The sequence below is a fragment of the Saccopteryx leptura genome, chromosome 1, assembly GCF_036850995.1.
Source record: "Saccopteryx leptura isolate mSacLep1 chromosome 1, mSacLep1_pri_phased_curated, whole genome shotgun sequence".
Classification (NCBI taxonomy): domain Eukaryota; kingdom Metazoa; phylum Chordata; class Mammalia; order Chiroptera; family Emballonuridae; genus Saccopteryx; species Saccopteryx leptura.
The window spans coordinates 296,146,013-296,172,554 of record NC_089503.1 but is presented as its reverse complement, the minus strand read 5'-3'; the positions used below and the strand labels follow the sequence as shown (position 1 = coordinate 296,172,554).

Here is a 26,542-nt window from a genome sequence, read left to right as displayed (position 1 = left end):
TATGTGGAGTGCAGACTACATATCTATTAATATGTTAATATTTGATGTAAGCTAGGAAGAAGCTAGGAAGGATCCTCCTTCAGAGAGGATGGGGACCTGCCAAACACCTTGATTTTGGATTTCCAGCCCCCCAAAACTGAGAGTATAAATTTCTGTTGCTTTTAACTATATACATATAATAATATTTAATCTGTTTTTTTAACTACTGTATTAATTTCTAGGACATGGCTGTGGATGCAGGGAAATTAATAGAAAAAAGTTAAATGATTTATATTAAGCTTCTACAGGGGTGCCCTGAATTGCGTTTTACAATGATTTCTGCTAAAGAACTTTCCACTCCAGCCAAATTGAACTGCTTACTTTTTTCCCCTTGTCCCTCTCTTTTTTCCTTCCTCTGTTTTTCTCCTGTCCCACTTTCATCTTTCAGTGCCCAGTTCTGACACTACCTCCTGATGAAATATTTCTTCCTTCTCCAGAGTCAAATTGACTACTTCATCCTCTACACTCCAATATAACAATAATCACTAATGTTTACCACTACCACGTATTGACTATGTATCTGGCATTATTTTAAGCTGCTTTTGTCTATTATCTCATTTAATCCTCTCAAGGGCATTACCATTTTATAGAGGAGGAAACTGAAGGGAAATTAACTTTTTCCAGGGTCTGTTGCTTTAAACAGAGACAAGAATTCCAAACCAGAAACCTGTGCTTCCACCACAGGACTTGGTAGTCCTCCTGTGGAGCTTCTCCATTTCGGTTAGTGTGTCTTTACCGAACAACCTGCCAGATTTTAAATTCAGACAGAAACTGCTCACTTGGCACATTCTCCACAGCACAGTGCCTTACGTTTAACAGAGGCTTAGTGAATATTTGCTGAGTTAGTGACTATGTGAATGCAATAACAAAACGCAATCGGGAGATCATGTTGTCCACCCTTATCCAGTGTTAGTGGGTCTTGGATTAAATACTTATCAGTTGTGTGGCCTGAGTAATTTTAACAAGAGTAAGCAAGAGCTGGGGTGGAGAGAGAAAACAAGAACTGAATTGCCTCCTTCTTACCTTGATGAAACACTTCTATCTGAACGAAGCTCTGTCCTTGGCCCCCATTCCTTGGGCCCTGGTCCTAAAGTACAATCACAGACTCCTCTGGTTGGAAGGACCTTAGGGGCTTATTTAATGTAATTTTTATATTTGTATATGAGAAAACTCAGTGATTTGAATCTAGAACCCAGTTCTTCGAGCTCCAGCCTAAGTAGTGTTTATCTACCAGAAAACTCTCATATACCAGTTTTTAACTGGAATAAACTGTGGCTCCATTTAAAAAAATTATTTGAGTAAATATTTTTGCTCTGTCTTTTTAGTCTGTGTTTATAAATCTATGTCATTTTCTCTGCTAAGAGTATGTTTATAGCAAACAGGTACCTAGCATAGAGCTAGGTCAAAGGGCATTGAATAATTTCTTTTGTTTATATGACCGAAAGTTGAACCAAAAAGCAAGTATGTCTGAGAAAGTCAGGAAGAGCTTAAGAAATGTTTTATTCCCTGTTTTAATAATTCAGATTATAGTTGCGTTTGCACTATAAAGAATTATTTGTTGGGGGAATAAAAAGAAAAGGCAATAATCTGTAGATTCCTTCTCATTTTTTAAATAGGAGGTTTGGCTGCTTTGAAATTTAGTATATTTTCTTTTTTATTTCCTACCTTTCTCTCTTTCTTTTAACCGACTCAGTAACTTATCATGGATCATATATTAAGGCAGGACTCTTGTAAAGGATTGGACTCTCCTTCTAAAACAAAACTTTCAGGAGGTGAAAGTTCTAGAAGCAGGCCAGGGACTTGGGTGAGGCAAGCAGGCAGTCAGATCTCAGCATTTAAGCAGCAGGGGCACCACCCTGAGAATCAGTGCCCTCTTAAATTCCGCATCCAAGGTGCTGCACCGTCGCCCCAGCCCTGTCTGGAAGGAGCCCCTGCAGGTGATGTGGAAGGAGCTTTACATGAGGTTTGCCCCTTTGATTCCTGTGGTTTCCCTATATTTGGTTCCCAAGGACTAAACTGTGTATCTTTTAGAATTCTGGTTAAGTGTGGCTAAAACATGGCATTGTAGGTACAGAAAGAGCTTTAAAAACCGAGTGGGGCTTGTGAAAGTAAAAAACAGAACAGATGTTAGAGCACCCAGCACTGACATTGATAATAAATTTGGGCCCAGGGGGTTCCCTTCATGCCCCTCTTCCTTCCTGCTCCTCTTAGCACATTGAGAGTCTGGCATTTTCAACAAGAACTCTAGTAAGTACTAGAGGAGGTGTATATGTATATATAAAAAGAACTATTCATACAAAATATAATAGAAAAAACCTACCTTTTAAAGTATAGATTTTTTTTTTTTTTTTTGTATTTTTCTGAAGCTGGAAACGGGGAGAGACAGACAGACTCCCGCATGCGCCCGACCGGGATCCACCCGGCACGCCCACCAGGGGGCGACGCTCTGCCCCTCTGGGGCGTGGCTCTGTTGCGACCAGAGCCACTCTAGCGCCTGGGGCAGAGGCCAAGGAGCCATCCCCAGTGCCTGGGCCATCTTTGCTCCAATGGAGCCTTGGCTGCGGGAGGGGAAGAGAGAGACAGAGAGGAGGGAGAGGGGGAGGGGTGGAGAGGCAGATGGGCGCTTCTCCTGTGTGCCCTGGCCGGGAATCGAACCCGGGACTTCTGCACGCCAGGCCGACGCTCTACCACTGAGCCAACCGGCCAGGGCCTTAAAGTATAGATTTTTAATGTCAAGAAAGCCCCTGGAACCCTGAAGTTCTGGTTAAACTGCCTCTGTAGGCTGCCTCCCCACCCCCCACCCCCCTTTGGCGGCCTGCCTCATTTCCTGAAAATGGGTGTGCTCTTCTCAAATGCTGGCCCCTAATGGAGCCAGAGCCAGGCCAGAAGTCCCTGTTGAAGCAGTTAGCGCCCCGGGGCCCTTCCTGAATTGCGTGAGAACAGTGTTATTCTTCCTGACACCCAAGGCCTCTGCAGCCTCCCAGACCTCACAGGGGAGCCTCCCTCTGTAAACAAGGAAGTACCCCATGCAGCACAGGTGAACTTCTTGACTGTGTGGACCTCAGGCACATAATATGGGTTAGACCAGTGTCAGATTAGCAAGTGTTAGAAACTATGAATTTTCTCTTAAAAGAATCACTAGAATCACTCCTTTTAATACCACACCAGCATCCCATTTTTTCATGTATGCAAGATCTGTCTTAACAGTTTTCTTTCTTGCTACCTGGTATAAGTGCAGCTTCTATTTTTATGGAGAGAGTAGTCAGTTGATGTTTGGATCACTGAAATGCCCGTGTTACCAGATGACCCAATAGGTACTGGTTATGTGATACCTTTTGCCTGTGTCAGCTCACATCCAAGGTTATTTAAAGCCAAGAGGCCTTTTTTCTAAGTATAAAAATTCATATAAATGGACATTGCAGAGTTCCAATATTTCCTAAATTTTAACTGGGGAAGATATTTTGCTTTTGTGTATTACCTATACTGTTTTTGATTTATTTTTTTTTTTCATCAACTTTAAACCTACTCTTTTTTTTAAGACGTAGACTCATTCTAAGCCTTTTAATAGCCATATTAAATTTTTCCAAAACACATTAAAATAAAGACATAAATTTTAAAATGAAGCACCTAAAATTATGTTAGTATCAGTAGGAACAGTTAAAATTTGCTGAGCTCCTTCCATATGCCAGGTACTTTTCTAAGGCCTTTACATATAATAATTTATATAGTCCTCATAATAAGCCAGGAATTGTGGTTATTCCTGTTTTTCATAAAGGAAAACTGAGGCACAGAGAAGTTAAGTAACTCAGTCAATTTACTCAGCTTGTAATGGCAAAGCAGGAATCTGGGTACAGGTAGAGCCCAGAGTCTACATTACTAACCACGCTTCAAAAAACCCATGTCATGTGTTCTTCCCTTTGGAAACCATTTTACCTGATAGGTTACCAGGTAAACTTTACCCAAGAGGAAATATTTACATCATCGGGTGATTTTTAATTATCTAGCTATTTAGCTCCTATGGTACGTACACTAGAGTTGAAAAACAGACAACATGCTTTATACCCTTAAAAGGATTATATTCTAATATGAATAGGGGCCATGGAGACTATCTAGTCTAGCATTTTTATTTATAGAAGACCTAAGAATGTTTTCCAGAAAATTCAGTATTGGGGGGGGGGGGCATGAAGGGTGAAAGATGAGAAGCCTCAACTCATAGTTGCATCACTTTAGTTATTCATTGATTGCTCTTCCTACGTGCCTTGACAGGAGAGGTGGGGGACAGGGCTCTAGCCGAGCCAGCGACCCTTTGCTCAAGCCAGCGACCTTGGGCTTTAAGCCAGAAACCTTTGGGTTCAAGCCCATGAACTTGGGATCATGTTGATGATCCCGCAACCCTGCACTCAAGCTGGTGAACCTGAGCCCGTGCTCAAGCCGGTGACCTTAGGGTTTTGAAGCTGGGTCCTCAGCATGAAATTTGTTCAGTGAGCTGAGATGTGCTCATTCATCACTTCCTAAGTCTTTTCTTCCTTTTCCTGACTCTTGCTCATTCAAACACATGTATGAAAAGAAGGATGATTCCTAGGGTGAATAATTTATGTATATGTGAGTGTTCTCTCTGATCCAGAGTTATTATTAACAAGAACAATTGCCATGTAGTCTCATCAGATCTCCGATTTCTCTAATTGTATAATGGATAATACTATCCTATAATTCAAGTAACTAGAAAAAAGTAAAAGTTGCCCAAATACTTAATTTTATACAGCTCTTTTTCAATGGTGTAACTGAAAAGTGATTTAAATAGTTTGTTTTTTTTTAATGACTAGGGGTTATGATTGATCTTGTTTTTTAGAGTAAACTTAATATTTCATGAAATCATGTAAGATTCATCGTTATTACTTAAATTGTGACATAGCCACATAATTAAATATCATGCGGTAATTTAAAAGAATTGTGTAGATCTATATGATTTGGAAAGATTTCTAATACAGTAGATACTGTGAAAATTGTTAGGAATCTAATATTACCTGAAGAAGTTTTACTTTTTGGAATATTTTCCTTCTGTGGAAGTACTCTGCCTAACCTGTGGTGGCGCAGTGGATAAAGCATTGATTTGGAACGCTGAGGTCACCAGTTTGAAGCCCTGGACTTGCTGATCAAGGCATATATGGGAGTTGATGGCTACTGCTCCTGCCCTCTTTCTCTCTCTCTCTCTCTCTCTCTCTCTCTCCCCTCTCCTCTCTCTAAAATAAATAAATAAAATCTTAAAAATTAAAAAAAAATACTCTGATATATTGCTCATGACTTTATAATTTATAATCCAAGCCCGATTTTTCCATACTTAACATCTGAAATTTCTGAAAGTCCACAGGAAAACTGGAATTGCATTGGGGTGGCTCTGTGACCATCCTACTGCCCCCTGGGGATCTCTTCTGTAATTACACCCTGTGAGGGAGACCCCTCAAGAGAGGGTCCTGCTAGCCTGGCCAAGTGCATCTCCAGCCTGAGGCCATTTTTACAGATAACAGGTTAGAAAAAAAGATGAAAATGTGCCAACTATTTAATAGCTTCCTGGTGAGAATGGAGGTGATGGTAACAGGGAAAAGAGAGATCATAGGTCAGGCTCCTGAGGTCTTGGTAAGACCAGAACAGGAGTGAACTCGGTACTGGGAAGGAGGAAATTACTGTTCCTTTCTGGGTAGTTTTTTGTTTGTTTGTTTTTAAACAACAGAAATTTATTGCCTCCCAGTTTTGGAGGCCAACTGTGCAAAATTAAGGTGTTGGCAAAGCTGCACTCCCTCTGGAGGCTCAAGAGAAGAATCCATTCCTTGTCTCTACTGCTGGTTTCTGGTGTTTCTTGGCCTTTCCGGATCTCAAAGAAAGGAAGCCTCACGTGGCTTGCAGCCATTTCCTATGGCTTACTGCACTTGAAATTGTCTTGTGTGAGCGGGAAAGTGCTTCTCAGCAGGTGTGAGAAAGAGGTAGTCAGTGGGGGAGCCAGTGGAGAAGATCTAGTCAGTGCAGCCTGCCTCACAGAGTAGGGTAGGTCAGAAGCCCTGGGTTGGGTTCCTGGACCCAGTCTAGCTGTTTGTTGTTTTTTTTGTTTGTTTTTTGTTTTTTTTAAATAAATTTTTATTAATGTTAATGGGATGACATTAATAATTCAGGGTACATATATTCAAAGAAAACATGTCTAGGTTATCTTGTCATTAAATTATGTTGCATACCCCTCGCCCAGAGTCAGATTGTCCTCCGTCACCCTCTGTCTAGTTTTCTCTGTGCCCCTCCCCATCCCCCTAACTCTCTCCCTCCCTCCCTCCTGTGTCCTCCCTCCCCCCACCCCTGGTAACCACCACTCTCTTGTCCATGTCTCTTAGTCTCGTTTTTATGTTCCACCAATGTATGGAATCATGTAGTTCTTGTTTTTTTCTGATTTACTTATTTCACTCCGTATAATGTTATCAAGATCCCACCATTTTGCTGTAAATGATCCGATGTCATCATTTCTTATGGCTGAGTAGTATTCCATAGTGTATATGTGCCACATCTTCTTTATCAAGTCTTCTATTGAAGGGCTTTTTGGTTGTTTCCATGTCTTGGCCACTGTGAACAGTGCTGCAATGAACATGGGGCTACATGTGTCTTTACATATCAATGATTCTGAGGTTTGGGGGTATATACCCAGTAGAGGGATTGCTGGGTCATAAGGTAGTTCTATTTGCAGTTTTTTGAGGAACCACCATACTTTCCTCCATAATGGTTGTACTACTTTACATTCCCACCAACAGTGTATGAGGGTTCCTTTTTCTCCACAGCCTCTCCAACATTTGCTATTACCCGTCTTGTTGATAATAGCTAATCTATAGCTGTTTGTTTTGGTGTGACTTTATTACCACTCCCTAAGTTTCACTTTTATCTTTAATAAAAAGGACAGGATAATAACTGCTCTGTCTATGTGGAATGCCTTGGTATTTTGTAAACACTTTTAAAAAATCCTTTGTTGTACTGTTTAAGAAATGTTATTACCATTCCAGTCTTAATCTCTTCTAATTACCCTATAGGTCTCTGTCCCTGAGTTGAGTAAGCCTTGTACTTTCAGGCCTCTACCTGGGTTTCTGTCTAGACCTCTTCTCCTCTCCCTGTTTAAATTACCCCTGTCTCTTTACCTATTGAAACTACATTTAATTGCTCTGCTAGCCTAGTGAAGTGGATTTGAACTAGTGAACCAGTCTTCATTTCCTTTTTCCAAATAAGGAGTAGAGTTCACCCCCAACTATACTGTCTAGAAGTCACCAAATTTATTTCAGTATGGATTTCCAGGAACTCCTTTAGACTTGTCTGCATCCAGTCTCCTAGATCAGAGGTCAGAATTAAGCTTCTAATCTGGGCCTTTGGGAGGGCTTCCCAAGAAGCCCCACATTTTCAATAAAAGAAGGTACAGTGCATACAAGGGATAAATGAGATAGCTTTCCCGTAGCTGATTTATTTACTGAAGTCTGTCATTTAGGAGGAAAGTATTTGATGGAAAAGAGACAAGAAAAATTACTTATGTCATTCCTGAAATTTTAGTAACTTCAGTTTCCAATGTATTCATATCTGAGATACAATTCTGCTCTCCTTTGGTTATCAAAATTAAAGCAATATAATTTTTCATGGAAAAATGAGTAAGCAGTAGCTGATTTGAAAGAGTTAACAGGTTTATTGAGATTCTTTTAAAAGATTCTTGGTGGTTTGGGGTATTTTTCATGTTTGTAATGTCACAGTTTCTCAATTCTTTTGGCCCTAATTTGTTTTATAATTTCTAAATGAATCTTTTAAAAACATGATAATCAGAATTGAATATGACATTTTAATGTTCATGTTTATACTTCAGGTTGCTTCTGTTCTTAAATTAGTTCTAGTTTATGCTGCTTTCCTTTTAAATAGAAGAGACTTAGTAAGTTCTTTAAAGCAATTCATAGAATAATCATTAGTGTTGGGCATCTAATATTAACCAGTAATGGAACTTTTTTTTGTTTGTTTGGTTGGTTTTTGTTCTTTTTTACAGAGACAGAGAGAGTCAGAGAGAGGGATAGACAGAGACAGTCAGACAGGAACAGAGAGATGAGAAGCATCAATCATTAGTTTTTCGTTGTGACATTTTAGTTGTTCATTGATTGCTTTCTCATATGTGCCTTGACCGTGGGGCTACAGCAACCAAGTAACCCCTTGCTTGAGCCAGCGACCTTGGGTCCAAGCTGGTGAGCTTTTTGCTCAAGCCAGATGAGCCCGCGCTCAAGCTGGTGACCTCAGGTTCTCGAACCTGGGTCCTCCACATCCCAGTCCGACGCTCTATCCACTGCACTACTGCCTGGTCAGGCTTGATTGGATATTTATAGAATTACTACATAAACCATACACAGGATGATATTTTCAAAATTACATTTGCCACTAAATATATGCAAAACATAATTTAATGTCAATAGCTAACCTTAGTGAGCACTTACTATGTGCCAGGTTCTTTATAAAGAGCTATCTAAAATTTTTTTCATCAGATACATCTATAATTATTATTCATATCTTACAGATGAGGTAACCACAGTTTAGGGAGTTTAAATAACTTGTGCAAGGTCATTCAGCTATTAAATAATAAAAACAAGGACCCAAACACAGATCTAAACTTTAAAACCCTAGTTCTTGACAATCTTGCTATATACTTCCTCTCTAAGACAGAATTCTGGGTTGATTATTGCTATCATCATACAGGTGAATACTACATTTATAAAGTACTAAAAGAAAAAAGTGATCATTTTTAAATTTTCTTTTCTCTCTCGTTCATATTGGATCCTTTCTATTGATCTGTCTGCAAGTTTACTGACTTGTTCCTCTGTCATTATTATTTGTGCTTCTATATGTAATTTTTTTCCCCTATGGCTTCTTTTATGATTTTTCTCTTTATGATTAGTTTATAATAATTTGTGATGTGCCTTGGTGGGGTTTCAACAACAAACCCCCTTCTGCTAGGGGGTTTGTTGAGCTTCTTGGATATGTGAGTTTATAGATTTCATCAAATTTTTCAGCCATTATTTCTTCTTATATTTTTCACATTCAACCCTCTCTCTGCTTGCCTTCCAAGACTGCAATTACATGTATGTTAGATTGTTGTCTCACGGGTTACAGATGCTCAATTCAGTTAGTCATAGTCTTTTTCTTTCTGTGTATCATTTCGGATAGTTTCCATCCAAATTCACCGATCTCTAAAATGCTGTTAATCTTGTCCAATTTATTTTACATTTCAAATATTGTATTTTTTATTTCTAAAAATTTCTCTTGAGTCTTTAGTGTTTTCTTCTACCTTCTTGAAAATATGAAGCATTTTTATAATAACTTTTAATGTCCTCATCTGCCAATTCCATTATCTGTCATTCCTGGGTCTGATTGTATTGATTGATGTTATTCCTAGTTGTACATCATATTCTCCTGCTTCTATAAATGACTAGTAATTTTTTATTGGATACCAAACATTGTGAATTTTACTTTTCTAAGTACTTTTTTTAGATTTTTTAATTATTATTTATTATTCCTTTAAGATGTTGTACTTTGTGTTGGCCACAGGTAACTTACTTGGAAGCAATCAGATCCCTTTGGGGGTGGATTTTAAGTTTGTTAGGACTATTCAGAGAAGCTTTTAGTCTAGTGCTAATTTATCCCCACTGCTAAGGCAATGCACTTCTGAGAATTCTACCCAGTGTCTAGGTGTCACGAGGTCTTTCTACTGTGGGATCATGAATGATTCCCAACTTTGTGTGGTCTTTAAGAATTGTGGCCATGTGTTTTCCATTGGTTCTCTACCTGGCCGTGGTTAGTAGTTTTGTCTCATTCAGACACAGGATAGTTTTCCGCCAAAGGTATAGATAGATCTTTACAACTGAGAACCCTGTTTCTGAGCACCTTCCTCTTCTCCCATGCTCCACTCCACAAATTCTAGCTGCCTTGTAGGTTCCCCATTACTGTATAAAGGCCTAGAAACTAACCAACGGCAATTAACAGGAGCAGTGGGAAGGCTCACCTTGTGTGTTTCCCTTATGTATGGATCACAGAACCTGTATTGCCTGCAATGTCTGCAAACTGTTGTTTCATTTATTTTATTGCTTTTCTAGTTTTATAAGGTGGGAGAGTAAATCCAGACCCCTGATACTCCATCGTGAATAGAAGCAGAAGTCTGTAATTTGTCTTTGTGTTTTAGAGCAAAGACTTACTGAATAATTTCAACTCTAGTGCCACATATGAATAGTTTTAAATTAAAAGACCTGTAAACTAAGAATCAAAATCAGGTCCTCATCCTTCCTCGGTCATTTAACTTTGTGCTTCTCACAAAATGGACTTTTGAGACCCTCTACCCAGCTGACTTAAAGCAATTCGTTTGATTTCACAGTTTAATTTTCATCTGCAGAAGAAATATTATGAATCCTCTTTATAATACACTGAAATGATATAAAGTGTGAACACAAGAAAATGTGTTAGTTGGCTTAGATTGAACTATTTTCAAACAGAAGTCTAGCTTATTGTCACTTCTTATTTATAATAATAATATTTTAATTATTTACATTTGTTTTAGGCACCATACTGGACATACCTATTATGTGCGCTTGGACTTTTTATCTACCAGTCACTGGATGCTATTGATGGGAAACAAGCCAGAAGAACAAATTCTTGTTCTCCTTTAGGAGAACTTTTTGACCATGGTTGTGACTCTCTTTCCACAGGTAGATTAACTATAGTTGTGTATTTTTTGTCTTTTAAGTAATGGCTTACACACTAAATGAACTGAGCTGTTTGAATAGCCAATTTTTTTTGGATGGGGGTACATAAGAGAGCAATTTACACAGTGTATTTTAAAGGTATCTTTGAGAATTTATTTTGTTTACCTTACTTTAATGCCAAGATGATGTACCTTAAAACTCTGTATTACTGAATAGTTCGTGGCAGTTTTTTTTTCATTAATTATTTCTAATTCTTAATGGTTCTTAAACCTTGTTTCTTTCAGTGTTTATGGCAGTTGGAGCTTCAATTGCTGTTCGCTTAGGAACGCATCCTGACTGCTTGTTTTTCTGCTCTTTTATTGGAATGTTCTTATTTTATTGTGCTCATTGGCAGACTTATGTTTCGGGTGTGTTGAGGTTTGGAAAGTAAGTATGTATTTCATGTACATTAAAAAGTATAATTGAATTTATTTTCACATTCTGTTGTAGTTCGTTAATTTATAGTGAGGGGAACAAAGCTTCAATCAGGAATTTAAATTATCTTTTAATTTATTGGAGTATCTATAAATATTTTGCCTTGAGTCTTTTAGGTGTTCTGCATGTTATAAATAGTTATTTAGGTGATAATAACTTTATTTTTTTCCCCCTTCTCCAACTTACTAGCCCAAACTTATATTAGAAGGGAGAAAGATAAAAGAAGGGACATGAATAATATAGAAAAAGGATATACAGTACTTAAGTAGACAGCATTTGACTTATATAATAAAATAATGAGATCTAGAATCTTAAGGTCCTTCTGATTGAACCTTCATGTGCCCTAAAAGGGGGACCCACTTACAACAGTCACCCGCAACAGATAATTGTGAGACTCTCAGCTGTGGTAGACGATTGGTGAGATAATGTAAAAGGATCTTGTAAATGATAGAGCTAAACCCTCAGTTGGAGATATGCCTCTGATGCCTTTTTTTTTTTTTTTTTACAGAGACAGAGAGAGAGAGTCAGAGAGAGGGCTAGATAGGGACAGACAGACAGGAATGGAGAGAGATGAGAAGCATCAATCATTAGTTTTTCGTTACAACACCTTAGTTGTTCATTGGTTGCTTTCTCATATATGCCTTGACCATCGTGCTACAGCAGAGCGAGTAACCCCTTGCTCAAGCCGGTGAGCTTTGCTCAAACCAGATGAGCCCGTGCTCAAGCTGGCAACCTCGGGGTCTCGAACCTGGGTCTCTTCCGCATCCCAATCTGATACTCTATCCACTGCGCCACCGTGTGGTCAGGCTCTGATGGCTCTTTCTGAGACACCAGGTCATAGTGCACAAAGTAGGAACTCTGTTCTCTATTCTTTTTCCTTTGGCCCTGTCTCTGCTGGATCCTTTAAAAACCATCTGCCACTGGCTCTTTCTCAGCTTTGGCTTCTCATGTGTAACAATTCTTTTTAGCCCCACTTTGTTGCTGCATAAGAGAAATAGTAACTCTGAAACAAAAATTCCTGATAATGATAAATGAAAGAAGCTCAAAACTATGGATCTTGGGGTGGTTATTCACATTGATTCTAAGTTATGGAATAATTGCAGCTACCACATATGAAGCCCTGGCATATTTCAGGCACTGTACTAAGCGCTTTATATGCAGCATCTCATGTATTCCTCACAGTAACCCTATAAGGGTTGCTGCACCACGGAGCAATGGCTCTGATGGTGGTAATTGCCCTTAGGTGGCTTGCCGGGTGGATCCCCATCTGGGCACATGTGGGAGTCTGTCTCTCTGCCTCCTCTCCTCTCAATAATTTAAAAACAAAACAAAAAAAGAATCTGTAGCTGTTTGTAGATTATGATATGCTAAAATAGGAAAGTAGGTGCAGTGTCTTATGCAGTTTAGTAATATGCTGAACTTGTTCTTGTAAACTAGCGTAATAATGCAATATTCTGGTTAATTATTATTGTTGTTGTTATTACTCAGTGACTAACAGTTTGACCTTTTTTGGCCTCTAAACTTCATTAAAAATCTTTCTGAAATGAATTAGTTCACATTCCTAGCCTAGGAATTTTACACTCATTTGCTATTGACTAGCTAATGTGTGCCAAGAACTGGAGATAATCTGAGTCACTTGTGAATGGCCTATATCAGCTGATTGGGAAAAAAGCGTTCTAGACAGCATGAAGAAAGAAAGTACTCAGAATATTAGGGAAATGGATGCTGTGGTTGAATACTAAGTATGTAGGGGAGTGGAGGGCTTCTGCAGTACTCCCAGGGGTCAGGCATTTAAAATACTAACTCTGTTTGGCAGAGATCCTAAGCAGTATATATTTTTTCAGTTTGCCAAAGTAAACCCTATCATGGAGCACTGAGTGTGGTAAATTGATGGTCCAGCTTAACACTCCAAGAAGAATCTCTATGTAGGACATCAACCAAGTCTCTCAAAATGCTTACAAACTAGGCCAGTATTAGTTGTTGACTGGGATGAATTTCCTGAAAATCAGTCAGTAAGGTTAGTGTTTATATTATTGGAGTAAAGATATATGAAACCAGGCGAAATCATCTCAAAATATATTGAGGAAATTTGTTTTATGGATATATTCTTGATATTAGCCTGTTTTATATAAAATTTCTTTCTTTCTGAAAAACTGAAGAAAAAGTATGCCAAGTAAGTTTGTTTACTGGAGCTAAAAAACAAAGTTTTACTAATATTATTACATTTTGCTATTTAATTTTTTCAAATTTTCAAAGCCCTTTAAATGATTTACTAGTTGGTACTGGTTCTGCTTTAGTATACTAATTTAAAAGAACAGGCTCTAGAATCAGATTGGGTAGAATCAAATTCTGGCTCCAAAATACCACTTGTTTGACTGGAAATGTTATTTAAACTTATTTTGTTCAGTTTCTTTATCTGTGAAATGGAAAGAACCATAGTTGTGTAAAAGAGTTATTATAAAGATTAAATAATGTGTATAAAGGACTTTGTGCAGAATCTGGAGGACAGAAGTACTTAGTATTAAACTTAGCATTATCATGCCATGCTCTTTTATTTTAAATCAATTTCTTTTATATGTTTACTTTTTTTATGAGTGACATTAAAGTAACTCTTACTAAAAGAAAGTCAGACATGTTATGTAATAATCAGTACATTCTTGATAAGGAATTGATTTCATAAGGAAATAAGCATACAGGAATTTAGTTAAATTTGAGAATGAAAGGTTAGCATAATTTATTGAGTGATTTTATTGAATACTAATATAATATTTATACAATGAATTTGAATAAATATTTTTGCAATATGTATACAAATATTTATTGAGCATCCAGTATATGCTGGACTCTGTTCTAGGTTCTAAGTTAATAAAGTAAATAAATAAATAAAACAGACAGACAAAAAAAATCCCTGGCCCTGCCCCTTGGAGTTTACATTCTCATATGAGAGACAGACAATAAAGCAAGCTAAACAAATGAACACTGCATGTAATACATTACATAGTGGTAAAGTGCTATGTGTCAAGAAGTGTAGAGCCTGGGATTTTACATTACTTAAGCTACCAAGCAAGCCTGTCAATGTTCGGGGATGCTAGCGGAAGACACAAAACTACTGGATTGGAAACAGAGGATCACTTTATTATTCAGGGCAAAAGCAGTAGCCAGAGGTCTGTGCTGGTGCTAGGTTCCCATGCTCCCAGCCCCGAGTCCCATGAGGGCCGTGCTGGTGGGACTAGATGAATGCCTGCACATGCAGTAGGTTGCATTATGGGAGAGGAACACAGGGGGATCTGTTTTATAGTAAGAGGAAGCAAGTTGCTCTTTGGGAGAGAAGTAACCTCAGCCTTCAAAGTTACTCACTGTATATAAACCCTGAGAATTGGCCAGGTAAGGAGTGCTTGAGGTATTATAGCAAGAACTTGCTGGCCTGACCTGTGGTGGTGCAGTGGATAAAGCGTCGACCTGGAAATGCTGAGGTCACCGGTTCGAAACCCTGGGCTTGCCTGGTCAAGGCACATATGGGAGTTGATGCTTCCTGCTCCTCCCCCCTTTTCTCTCTCTCTCCTTTCTAAAAATGAATAAAATAAAATAAAATAAATAAATAAAAAGAACTTGCAGGAATGTTCAGGGTCCATGACAAATTGCCTCTCTTAATTCTGTGTAGAAAAGTTAAGCGGGAAAGGAAGAGAGTAGCTATTTAAGTACTATTCTGTTTTCCTTATGCATATAAAAATACTATTCTATATAACAGAAACCATTGTTTTACTTGTGGATATTTTGTTATATGTTTTAAATACATAGATTTCAGTAAAAGTATGAATGTTACCTTGAATTAGATAATTTAAACTACAAAATATTATTATTATTATTATTATTATTATTATTATTTTGTGACAGAGACAGAGAGAGACAGAGAAAGGGACAGATAGAGACAGACAGACAGGAAGGGAGAGAAATGAGAAGCATCAATTCTTTGTTGCGGTTCCTTAGTTGTTCACTGATTGCTTTCTCATATGTGCCTTGACTGGGGGACTACAGCAGACCGAGTGACCCCTTGCTCAAGCCAGCGACCTTGGACTCAAGCTGGTGAGCCTTGCTCAAACCAGATGAGCCTGCTTTCAAGCCGGTGACCTTGGGGTTTCAAACCTGGGTCCTCCACATCCCAGTCTGATGCTCTATTCACTGCGCTACCACCTGGTCAGGCTAAACCACAAAATATTAATAACTATTTTTAACTATAATTTTCAACTGTTAAGGGTTTTATTTTAGTTCATTAGTGACACATTACATTTTCCTTAGCACATTTAGAATAATTTATAGAATTATAATTAAAATCTGTTTCTTTAATGCCTGCCATGTGAGATAAGGCATATCTTATTTATAGTTTGCTCTAGTATAGCAAGAATCTTCTGAAACTCAATATAGCAAACAATGCTTAAAGCTTAATTTTAAAAGCTAAATCAAATCCAGTCTTAACTTGTATTATATCATATTTTGTTACTTACATGTGGGTATTTAGATTTGTGTGTTAATTTTCTTTAAAAAGCATTAAAATTTCCATGTTAAGTCCATTTCTCAAAAAAACAAACAAACGTGGTAAATGAACAGTTTTTCCTCCCTGCTCCCCTCCCTCATTTATTATGGACTAAAAACATACTATTATAAAAATAAGAACCAAAAACTACAAAATACAGTCCCCAGTATTTAATTTGATTCTACAGTTACAAAATTCCTCTGTCAAATTAGCATAGAAGTTTCTAAATGCTTACTATCAATTTCTATACTTACTGCATTGCAGACTGGTAACAAATCCTAAACCACTATTTGAATAGTACTACTGTAGATTGTCCTCCATGGTAACAATTTTGGGGTTAAGGACATAGCTGCACCGTATCCTCAATGTCTATCTTTTTTGGATCCATTTTTAAAAATTTGGACCCATTAATGAGTTCTCTATGTTTGTCAGTTATTATACAGAATATTCTTTGTTTGTCTAATATACATTTCAAGCTTCAATTGTCTCTTCATAGTTCAAATATTTTAATTTTGGTGAGTGATTTTACCCTTTTTATCATATCCAAAGCTTTGAGTTTAATTTAAAATCTGTGGTATGAATGATGCAAATGTAAAACCTAGGGTTCTAGCTTAATCATCATATCTGTGTATCAGAGAGAGAAAGTTTGTTCTATAACCCCTTTTAGCTTTCCTAGTTGTTCTGGTCACTAGTCTTTACCATTGGAAAATTATGAAAAACTTAATGTAATCCTACCATTGTTACTAGAAAAACTGCAATAATCTGATAATATGTCATAAGTATAATAGGAAGAGTGTTGGTTCTGAATTCATTTTTCTATAGCAATATCAAGCTGTTTTAATACAGTCATGGAAAAATTATTTCAGTTTCCTTCTCTAAGAAACAGGAATACTTTACAGCTCATAAGACACATAATAGATGCTCAATAAATGTTAGTACCTTTCCCCATTTTTCTCTACAAAGTACCATACATTATATTATGTTTTTCTTTACCAACTAAATTAACTATTTCTCCATGCAGCTTGAAGGCCATTGATCTTACTAATACTGGATATCATTATTCATATTTTGCTTTTATTTGTGGGTTAATGTTCATTTCCTCTTTTGCTCCTAAATGTCCCCCAAAATCTCAGTTGCGAATGTTTTTTTCCATATCTGGTTTTATTTTATTTTATCATCTAATGCGTATATATATATTTTATATATATGTATATATAATTTTTTTTTTTAGAGAGACATACAGGAAGGGAGAGAGATGAGAAACATCAATTCTTTGTTGCGGCACCTTAGTTGTTCATTGATTGCTTTCTCATATGTGCCTTGACTGGGAGGTTCCAGCAGAGCAAATGACCCCTTGCTCAAGCCAGCAACCTTGGGCTTCAAGCCAGTGACCATGGGGTCAAGACTATGATCCTGTGCTCAAGCTGGAGACCCTGTGCTGAAGCCGGATGAGACTGCGCTCTATCCGGCAACCTTGGGGTTTTGATCCTGGGTCCTCAGCATCCCAGGCAAATGCTCTATTCACTGCACCACTGCCTGGTCAGGCATCCCTACATTTCTTATATTTGCAGAGCAATAAGTATTCCTCTAGCATCTAAAGACTCCAGGGCATCCAAGCAGTGATGTAAAGATATAAAAATCTGGAGCTGAAAAAGATATGGATTTAGAGGTCATTAGCATATAGATAGTAGTCTCAAATATAGATAGGATTGTTCAGAGACTCTAAGGAGAAAAGATGGAATTCTGGAAGTAGTAGCATTTAAGATGTGCAGGAAGAAGCAGTCTACGAAGGACCCTGAGAAGAGATTCCAGAAAGTTAGGAGAACCAGGAAAGAGAATGGAATAAATAAAACCGTAGCAAAGCATTTCAAAAAAGAAGGAGTGATCAGCATTTTAAATATTGTAAAGAAGTTGTGCAAGCCTGATCAGGCAGTGGTGCAGTGGATAGAGCGGGGGTTCCCAAACTTTTTACACAGGGGGCCAGTTCACTGTCCCTCAGACTGTTGGAGGGCCAGACTATAAAAAAAACTATGAACAAATCCCTATGCACATTGCACATATCTTATTTTAAAGCAAAAAAACAAAACGGGAACAGCCTGACCAGGCGGTGGCGCAGTGGATAGAGTGTCGGATTGGGATGCAGAGGACCCGGGTTCAAGACCCCGAGGTCGCCAGCTTGAGTGTGGGCTCATCTGGTTTGAGGAAAAGCCCACCAGCTTGGACCCAAGGTTGCTGGCTCCAGCAAGGGGTTACTCGGTCTGCTGAAGGCCCACAGTCAAGGCACATATGAGAAAGCAATCAATGAACAACTAAGGTGTTGCAATGCGCAATGAAAAACTAATGATTGATGCTTCTCATCTCTCTCCGTTCCTGTCTGTCTGTCCCTGTCTATCCCTCTCTCTGACTCACTCTCTGTCTCTGTAAAAAAAATAAAATAAATACATAAAAATTAAAAAAAAACCCACAAACCTTAAAAAAAAAAAGGGAACAAATACAATATTTAAAATAAAGAACAAGTAAATTTAAATCAACAAACTGACCAGTATTTCAGTGGGAACTATGCTCTTCTCACTGACCACCAGTGAAAGAGGTTCCCCTTCCAGAAGTGCAGCAGGGACCGGATAAATGGCCTCAGGGGGCCGCATGCGGCCTGCGGGCCGTAGTTTGGGGACCTCTGGGATAGAGCATTGGCCTAAGATGCAGAGGATCCAGGTTCGAAACCCTGAGGTCACCGGCTTGCCTGTGGGCTCACCCAGCTTGAGTGCAGGGTTGCTGGCTTGAGCATGGGATCATAGACGTGACCCCATGATTGCTGGCTTGAGCAAGGGATCACTGGCGTGTCTGGAGCCCCTGGTCAAGGCACATATGAGAAAGAAATCAGTGAACAACTAAGATGCCACAACAAAGAATTGATGCTTCTCATCTCTCTCCCTTCCTATCTGTCTGTCCCTATTGGTCCCTTTTTCTGTCTTGCTTAAAAAAAAAGAAGGCAAAGAAAAAGAACTTATGCAAGATAATAACTGGAATGTATTCCTTAGTTCTGACAAATTGAAAATCACTGTTTACTTTAAATAATTTTAGTAGAATAGGGCCAATAATCAGTCTATAGTGGATTAAGCAGCATATAAACAGAGGAATAAATTACAAATGTAGACTATTTTTTAGTTAGCATGTTTATGGAGCAAAAAACAGAGGTGTGATAGCTAATATTGGCTGTTTTAGTGTGGGTTTTTTTAAAAAGAAATTTAAGCATGATTATATATTAGGAGGAAAATAGCTGTGAAAAAAAAAAAAACTAGGCCCTGGCCGGTTGGCTCAGCGGTAGAGCGTCGGCCTGGCGTGCGGGGGACCCGGGTTCGATTCCCGGCCAGGGCACATAGGAGAAGCGCCCATTTGCTTCCACCACCCCCCTTCCTCTCTGTCTCTCTCTTCCCCTCCCGCAGCCAGGGCTCCATTGGAGCAAAGATGGCCCGGGCTCTGGGGATGGCACCTTGGCCTCTGCCCCAGGCACTAGAGTGGCTCTGGTCGCTGCGGAGCGACGCCCCGGTGGGGCAGAGCATCGCCCCCTGGTGGGCAGAGCGTGGCCCCTGGTGGGCGTGCCGGGTAGATCCCGGTCGGGCGCATGCGGGAGTCTGTCTGACTGTCTCTCCCTGTTTCCAGCTTCAGAAAAATACTAAAAATAAATAAATATATATATATATAATATATTTTATATATATATATATAAATATATATATATAAAAACTATAAGGGACTATTAGTAACTTAGTAAGCAAAAACTGTTGGAATTTTCCTTACTTAAGTTGATTCAACTTGAGAGTGTTTAAGAATTTAACTCTTAAATTATTTGGTTTTTATATTTTGTATGCGTAACACATGATTGTTATAAAAAAAAACTCCAACTTTACAGAAATACATAATAGAAAGTAAAAAGCCTTCTACCATTTCAGTGGTAACTGCTATCAGCAATTTTACATGTGCTATACAAATTTTTCCTCCTATGCATATACTAATGTTTACCTGCATGTGAGCACATGTTGTCCTAGATGTTTTTTTACTTAGTGTAGTCAGCTTATAATTCCGTGATGGAACTTAAGGTAAAAATAAACAAGCCGGCCTGACCTGTGGTGGCGCAGTGGATAAAGCGTCAACCTGGAAACGCTGAGGTTGCCGGTTCAAAACCCTGGGCTTGCCTGGTCAAGGCACATATGGGAGTTGATGCTTCCTGCTCCTCCCCCCTTCTATCTCTCTCTCTCCCCCCTCTCTATAATGAATAAATAAAATCTTTAAAAAAAAAATAAATAAACAAGCCGCCTGACCAGGCGGTGGCGCAATGGATAGAGTGTCGGACTGGGATGTGGAGGACCCAGGTTCAAGACCCCAAGGTCGCCAGCTTGGGTGTGGGCTCATCTGGTTTGAGCAAAGCTCACCATTTTGGACCCAAGGTTGCTGGCTCCAGCAAGGGGTTACTCGGTCTGCTGAAGGCCCACAGTCAAGGCACATATGAGAAAGCAATCAATGAACAACTAAGGTGTTGCAATGAAAAACTGAAAATTGATGCTTCTCATCTCTCTCCATTCCTGTCTATCTGTCCCTGTCTATCCCTCTCTCTGACTCTCTCAGTCTCTGTAAAAAAAACAAAACCAAAAAACAAACAAAAAAAGCCTACAGAGATTTTTACATTTTTGATATTTAATATATGGTTAACCTTCACATTCAGGAATTTTATTTACAAATATCTTTTCTACTCTTTGTCTTTCCTCTTTAGAGTGGATGTAACTGAAATTCAGGTAGCTTTAATGATCGTCTTTGTGTTGTCTACATTTGGAGGAGCAACAATGTGGGACTTGACGGTAAAACTGAATGTTTAAATTTATATTTAGGTATTTTTTAATTATTTAGGAAAAATATTACACTGTTTTCTTCAGAAATTCTTTACATTGTATTTACTATTCATTCCATTTCTTAACCTTTCCTCTTTGTTTTATAAGTTTATTATCCGATATACCTTATTATGGCATTTTCCCCTACGCATGAATATATTACCACATAGAAGAAAAACAATGCCATTTCCCTAATGCAAAATTAAAAACACTAGTTGAACTACTTTCTCTGGGCCATAATTTATCTCATAAACTAGATATTTAGAAAGTAAATTCAATAAAATTTTTTACATGTAAAATTTAGGAATATTAGGAAATACTGCTAATTTTCATTTTTATAACCTATTCTGAGGTGAAGTTTCCATATTAAGGAATGTTTTTATTTATTTTTTATAAATAAATTTTTATTTTAATAGGGTGACATCAATAAATCAGGGTACATATATTTAAAGAAAACATTTCCAGGTTATCTTGTCATTTAGTTCTGTTGCATACCCATCACCCAAAGAGAGATCATCCTCCGTCACCCTCTATCCAGTTTTCCCTGTACCCCTCCCCCTCCCCCTCCCCCTCTTCCTCCTTCCCTCCCCCCCCCCATAACCACCCCACTCCTGTCCATGTCTCTTAGTCTCACTTTTATGTCCCACCAATGTATGGAATCCTGCAGTTCTTGTTTTTTTCTGATTCACTTATTTCACTCCACATAATGTTATCAAGCTTCCACCATTCTGCTGTAAGTGATCCGATGTCATCATCTCTTCTAGCTGAATAATATACCATGGTGTATATGTGTCCCATCTTCTTTATCCAGTCTTCTATTTTTTTTATAGTGATTAAAAGCCTTTAAGCAAACTCTTGGCCAATACAGCAAGAAACCATAAAAGAGCAGTGTCCTTAACATGTTCATCAAGTCCAAGTTGGCCCCATCACCATGCCAAATCCCTGAAAAATGCAACCCAACCCCAGTTCAGTCTGTTAGGAGCTGTCACAGGGAGCAGGAGTCCAGGAAAAGTCCACATCCAGGAAAAGTCCGCATGGCACTGGAATTGTTGTCACCATTCAGGAATGTTTTTATTTTCTGCTTGGTTGGTAACTTCAGTACTTTGATAAAAGTTGACTCTCAGGAAGCCACTGTCATAAATTTATGCTTTACCTAGGAAGAAACTATAAAGAAACAAATGATTCTGTCTACAACCTAAATCTTCCACAGTGGCTGACTTACAACCTCATGCCCATAGAGTTAAGAATAAGAATAAGGATAATATCAATAGCCAACAACTAACAGTTATTCAATATTTACTATGTTCCTAAACATTTTATTATCATTGTTTCATCTGATGCTCAGAGAACAAACCTATAAAATAGATATTATTCTGTTTTATAAATAAGTTTTAGAATGATTAAGTAGGTGGTCCAAGAACATAGTGAGTAATGAGGCTTGGAATTAAGTAGACTGATTCCAGACTCTGTTTTTAATCACTAAGCTACATTATACCTCCAGTGAAAATAGTACAAGATATAAAATTAAACATACTCTTACCATAAGATCCCTTGATATTTATGTAAGTAAGTTGAAAACTTATATCCATACAAAAACCTGAACACAGATGTTTATAGCAGTTTTTTTCATGATTACCAATACTTGGAAGCGACAAAGATGTCCTTCAGTGGGTGAATGGATAAACTATGGTATATTCAGGCTATGGGATATTAGTGTTGAAAAGAAAGAGCTGTCAAGCTATGAAATGACACAGAGAAACCTTAAATGTATATTACTTAGTGGAAGAAACCAATCTGAAAAGGCTGTATATTGTATGATATTCCAACTATATGAAATTCAGGAAAAGGCAAAACAATGGAGATAGTGTAAAGGTTAGTGGTTGTCAGAGGTTGTGGGCAAGGAGGGATAGACAAAGCACAGAGCATTTTTAGGACAGTGAAACTATTCTGCATGATGTTGTAATGCAGGATACCTGTCCTTATGCATCTGTCCAAACCTATATGTACAACACCAAGAATGTGCCCTAATATAAACTCTGGGCTTAAGGTGATAATATGTCAATGTAGGTTCATGGATTGTAATAAATACTCCACTCTAGTGGGTGATGTTGACAGTGGGGGAGGTAGAAGGGGGTCAGTAGGATCTGTGGGGACTCTGTTTTCTGTACAATTTTTCTGTGAACCTATAATTGCTCTAAAAAGTAATTCCATTAAAAATAGTAATGGGGGATTTCTCTGTGGCATTTCACCTTGGAATTGCCAATTGCAGTTCATATCACTAGGTTCAGAAATAGACCTTGAGCATATTTTTAAGTAGTGGTATATTCCCTGAGACATTCATATTCCTTCTCATCATATAAGAATAAAAAATAGAATCAAGTATATGCAATTTTAGGCTTCTAGAATATACTATATGAATGTGATGTGTCTTATATAATAGCTGCTCTGCTAGTATCCATAAGAAGGTAAATGTGGACCTAGAAGCAGTTAGGCATCTCTGGTCATTAAATCAGATGTGGTTGTCTTAAATTTGGGATTCTGTTTTAATGGGGAAGAATTTAACTTCATCTTAAAATCATTTCATTCGATGGTTTGGTAATACTATAGGAAGAAAGCACATCTGCTTAAGTCTCACCAACAAGAATACTTATCATATTTTAGAGGTAGAATTTTTAAAATTTGTTAAATCTGTAGTTTCCACACATTTTGGTGCAATAAATCAAAGTCTATTTTCAAAACACAATAGCTTACAGCTTTTGGCAATTCATTGTTACTGTTTTTTAAATCCTTTGCTGCCTTTGGAAGTTTTCTTGAACAACAATTGACCAACAGGTAAATATACTGCTAGAATTTTATCCTGGATATTACCTACACAAAAATTTTTGCATGCACACACATCATGATTGTCACATTCATGATGCAGATAATTGTGTCTGACTTTCCTGTGATGCTGCCTTTTAGAAGTACTAAATCCAATGACTTTTTCATTCCTTTAAGTCAGATGAAGATTTGTGAGATTAAATGTCTCATCACAATTATGTAACTAGGCTTAGCTGAATTTGGTGGATTCATTTTTCACTTAATGAATAAAGCCATTTAAAGAAAAGTTACCACTTCCGGCTACATTCCAGAAGTTAAGGTTTGATTATAAGAAATGATAACTTATTGTACAGAGCTGTATCATAATATTTCTCTACTATTTAATAGGAAAAGAAATTGTTTTCTTAATGATTTGTTTCTTTCCTCTACCCTTAAAGATACCCATTCTAGAAATAAAATTGAAGATCTTTCCAGTTCTTGGAGTTGTAGGTGGAGCGATATTTTCCTGTTCAAATTATTTCCACGTTATCCTCCATGGTGGTGTTGGCAAGAATGGATCCACTGTAGCAGTAAGACATTAATTTCATGATCATTTAGTATTAATTTTGTTCAATTTACTTATACCAGCTACAGAGTTACTAAAAATATGCTGCAGTTAAAGAATGGGGAAGGGAACTAAGTATCTTTTTTTTTTTTTTTTTTTTTTAATTTCTTCTGAAGCTGGAAACGGGGAGAGACAGCCAGACAGACTCCCACATGCGCCCGACCGGGATCCACCCGGCACGCCCACCAGGGGCGACGCTCTGCCCACCAGGGGGCGATGCTCTGCCCCTCCGGGGTGTCGCTCTGCCGCGACCAGAGCCACTCTAGCGCCTGGGGCAGAGGCCAAGGAGCCATCCCCAGCGCCCGAGCCATCCCCAGTGCCCGGGCCATCTTTGCTCCAATGGAGCCTTGGCTGCGGGAGGGGAAGAGAGAGACAGAGAGGAAGGAGGGGGTGAGGGTGGAGAAGCAAATGGGCGCTTCTCCTACGTGCCCGGCCCGGAATCGAACCCGGGTCCCCCGCACGCCAGGCCGATGCTCTACCTCTGAGCCAACCGACCAGGGCCAGAACTAAGTATCTTAAAGGATTCTTTTTAGGCACATGATACAGAAGCATTTTTAAAACAGTTTAGGCTAATAATGAAGCATTTTTCCTCTTTCCACAGCCTTACCGAAGAGGCTTTTCTGGCATTTCGTTTTCTCATCCATTGTTTCATTACTGTACATAATTAAGTAATGTAATTAAGTAATGTAGTAAGTGTAATTTACTGTACGTAATTAAGAGTTGCCATTTATTTTCTTGCATTTTGTGCCTTACACTAATACTCAGAGTAGAAAAGGCAGAGAATGAGTTCCTAATTGAATGCAGGAAAGTTGCCAAGGGTCATGGTTTCACATATGGGGTATTACTAGTAAAGTAAATTTTATTGAAATATTTTTTTTAAAAAAAACTTTTATTTTAAAAGGTAAAAATTTTAAACCTTCATTCTTAAACTGACCAGACAAGATCGGGCGCATCCAGGGTGGTAAGGCCACAGACGCCTGCATTCTTAAATTGAAAGGATAGATGTTTTGCTTTGTATTCTTTACACTTTGTTCATTCTGTAATATTCCTGTATTGATTCATATTTGTTTTTTAAGTCTTCTTTAATACTTTACATAGGAGTCAGAATTCTTGCCAAATTTTAAACAAATATAATACAGTATCCATGCTTTTAAAAAACCAATTGTCATCTTCAAGGTAGTTGCACATAGAATATAAATACTGCCCTGGCCGGTTTGCTCAGTGGTAGAGCATTGGCCCAGTGTGTGGAAGTCTGGGGTTTGATTCCCAGCCAGGGCACACAGAAGAAGCACCCATCTGCTTCTCCACCAGTCCTCCTCTCCCTTCTTTCTGTCTTTCTCTTCCCCTCCCGCAGCCAAGACTCCACTGGAGCAAAGTTGCCCGGGCGCTGAGGATGGCTCCATGGCCTCCGCCTCAGGCTCTGGAGTGGCTCTGGTTGCAACGGAGCAGTGCCCCAGGTGGGCAGAGCATCGCCCCCTGATGGGCATGCCGGGTGTATCCTGGTAGGGTGCATGCGGGAGTCTGTCTCTCTGCTTCCCCACTTCTCACTTCAGAAAAATACAAAAATAAATTTTAAAAATAAATAAATAAAAAGAATATAAATACTTATTCCAGTGATGCCATCTTCTATTAAAACATTTTTGGAGTGTCTTTTTAGAATTGCTTTAAGCTGTAGATCATTCTCTTTCATTTCTTTGGTGTAATAGTTCAAATTTTTTGTCCTTCAAAGGTGGATTTGATTTTTAAAAAAGGTCAGGAATCTGGAGCTAGGTCTGATACATAATAGTAGTAATCAACATGGATTACAGCATTTTTACTTAAAGTCTCATCTTCTTAAATGACTTATAAATCAGCTTTCAAGAAAATTTCAAAGGAATCCACATAATTCATAAATTATCACTCTTTATGAGAATACATTATAATCATAATACAAAAGCAAAGTATGAAACTCATTTAATTACATAACTTCTGATATATTTGGAAAAATTGACTTGTTTTTTGAGATATTTTGTCTGTTGACTTCAGGACAGTACTGTGCACAAGGTGCTTAGGAATACTAGTTGTTTAACCACGGGTACTAAAACAGTAGCTGGAACACGAGTTTCACTAACAAAAATATGGTTTAGTAAGAATCAGTGTCCACTTTTGAAAATATTTTACTAAGAAATAACTTATAAACTGTTTGAAGGAAGACAAGAAATCAAATACTATGACTAAGAAATGGTTTATTTCAAACTCTTAAATGGGTGGTTTTCCAACTTTTTTAAGCAGATTTTTTTTTTAGGGGGAGAGAGAGGGACAGACAGGAAGGGAAAGAGATGAGAAGCCTCAACTCATAGTTGCAGCACATTAGTTGTTCATTGATTTCTTTTTCATATGTACCTTGACTGGGGGACTCGAGCTGAGCCAGTGACCCCTTGCTCAAGCCAGCAACCTTGGGCTTCAAGCCAGG

General features: G+C 38.3%; 1 protein-coding gene across 6 annotated transcripts in view; it reads left to right on the top strand.

The window, feature by feature from the left end:
* Positions 1 to 26,542, top strand: part of CHPT1 (choline phosphotransferase 1) — a 37,706-nt gene that overhangs the window by 3,009 nt on the left and 8,155 nt on the right. For 5 of the 6 annotated variants that reach the window (XR_010747843.1, XR_010747844.1, XM_066356610.1 and 2 more), the window contains exons 2-5: positions 10,634 to 10,781; positions 11,063 to 11,204; positions 20,552 to 20,636; positions 23,924 to 24,055. Coding sequence is in view for 4 of the 6 variants with exons in the window: in XM_066356610.1 (XP_066212707.1) it covers positions 10,634 to 10,781; positions 11,063 to 11,204; positions 20,552 to 20,636; positions 23,924 to 24,055 (507 nt within the window). In the remaining 2 variants the exon portion in view is untranslated. The remainder of the gene's footprint in view (positions 1 to 10,633; positions 10,782 to 11,062; positions 11,205 to 20,551; positions 20,637 to 23,923; positions 24,056 to 26,542) is intronic. The other variant, XM_066356621.1, reaches the window with a different exon arrangement.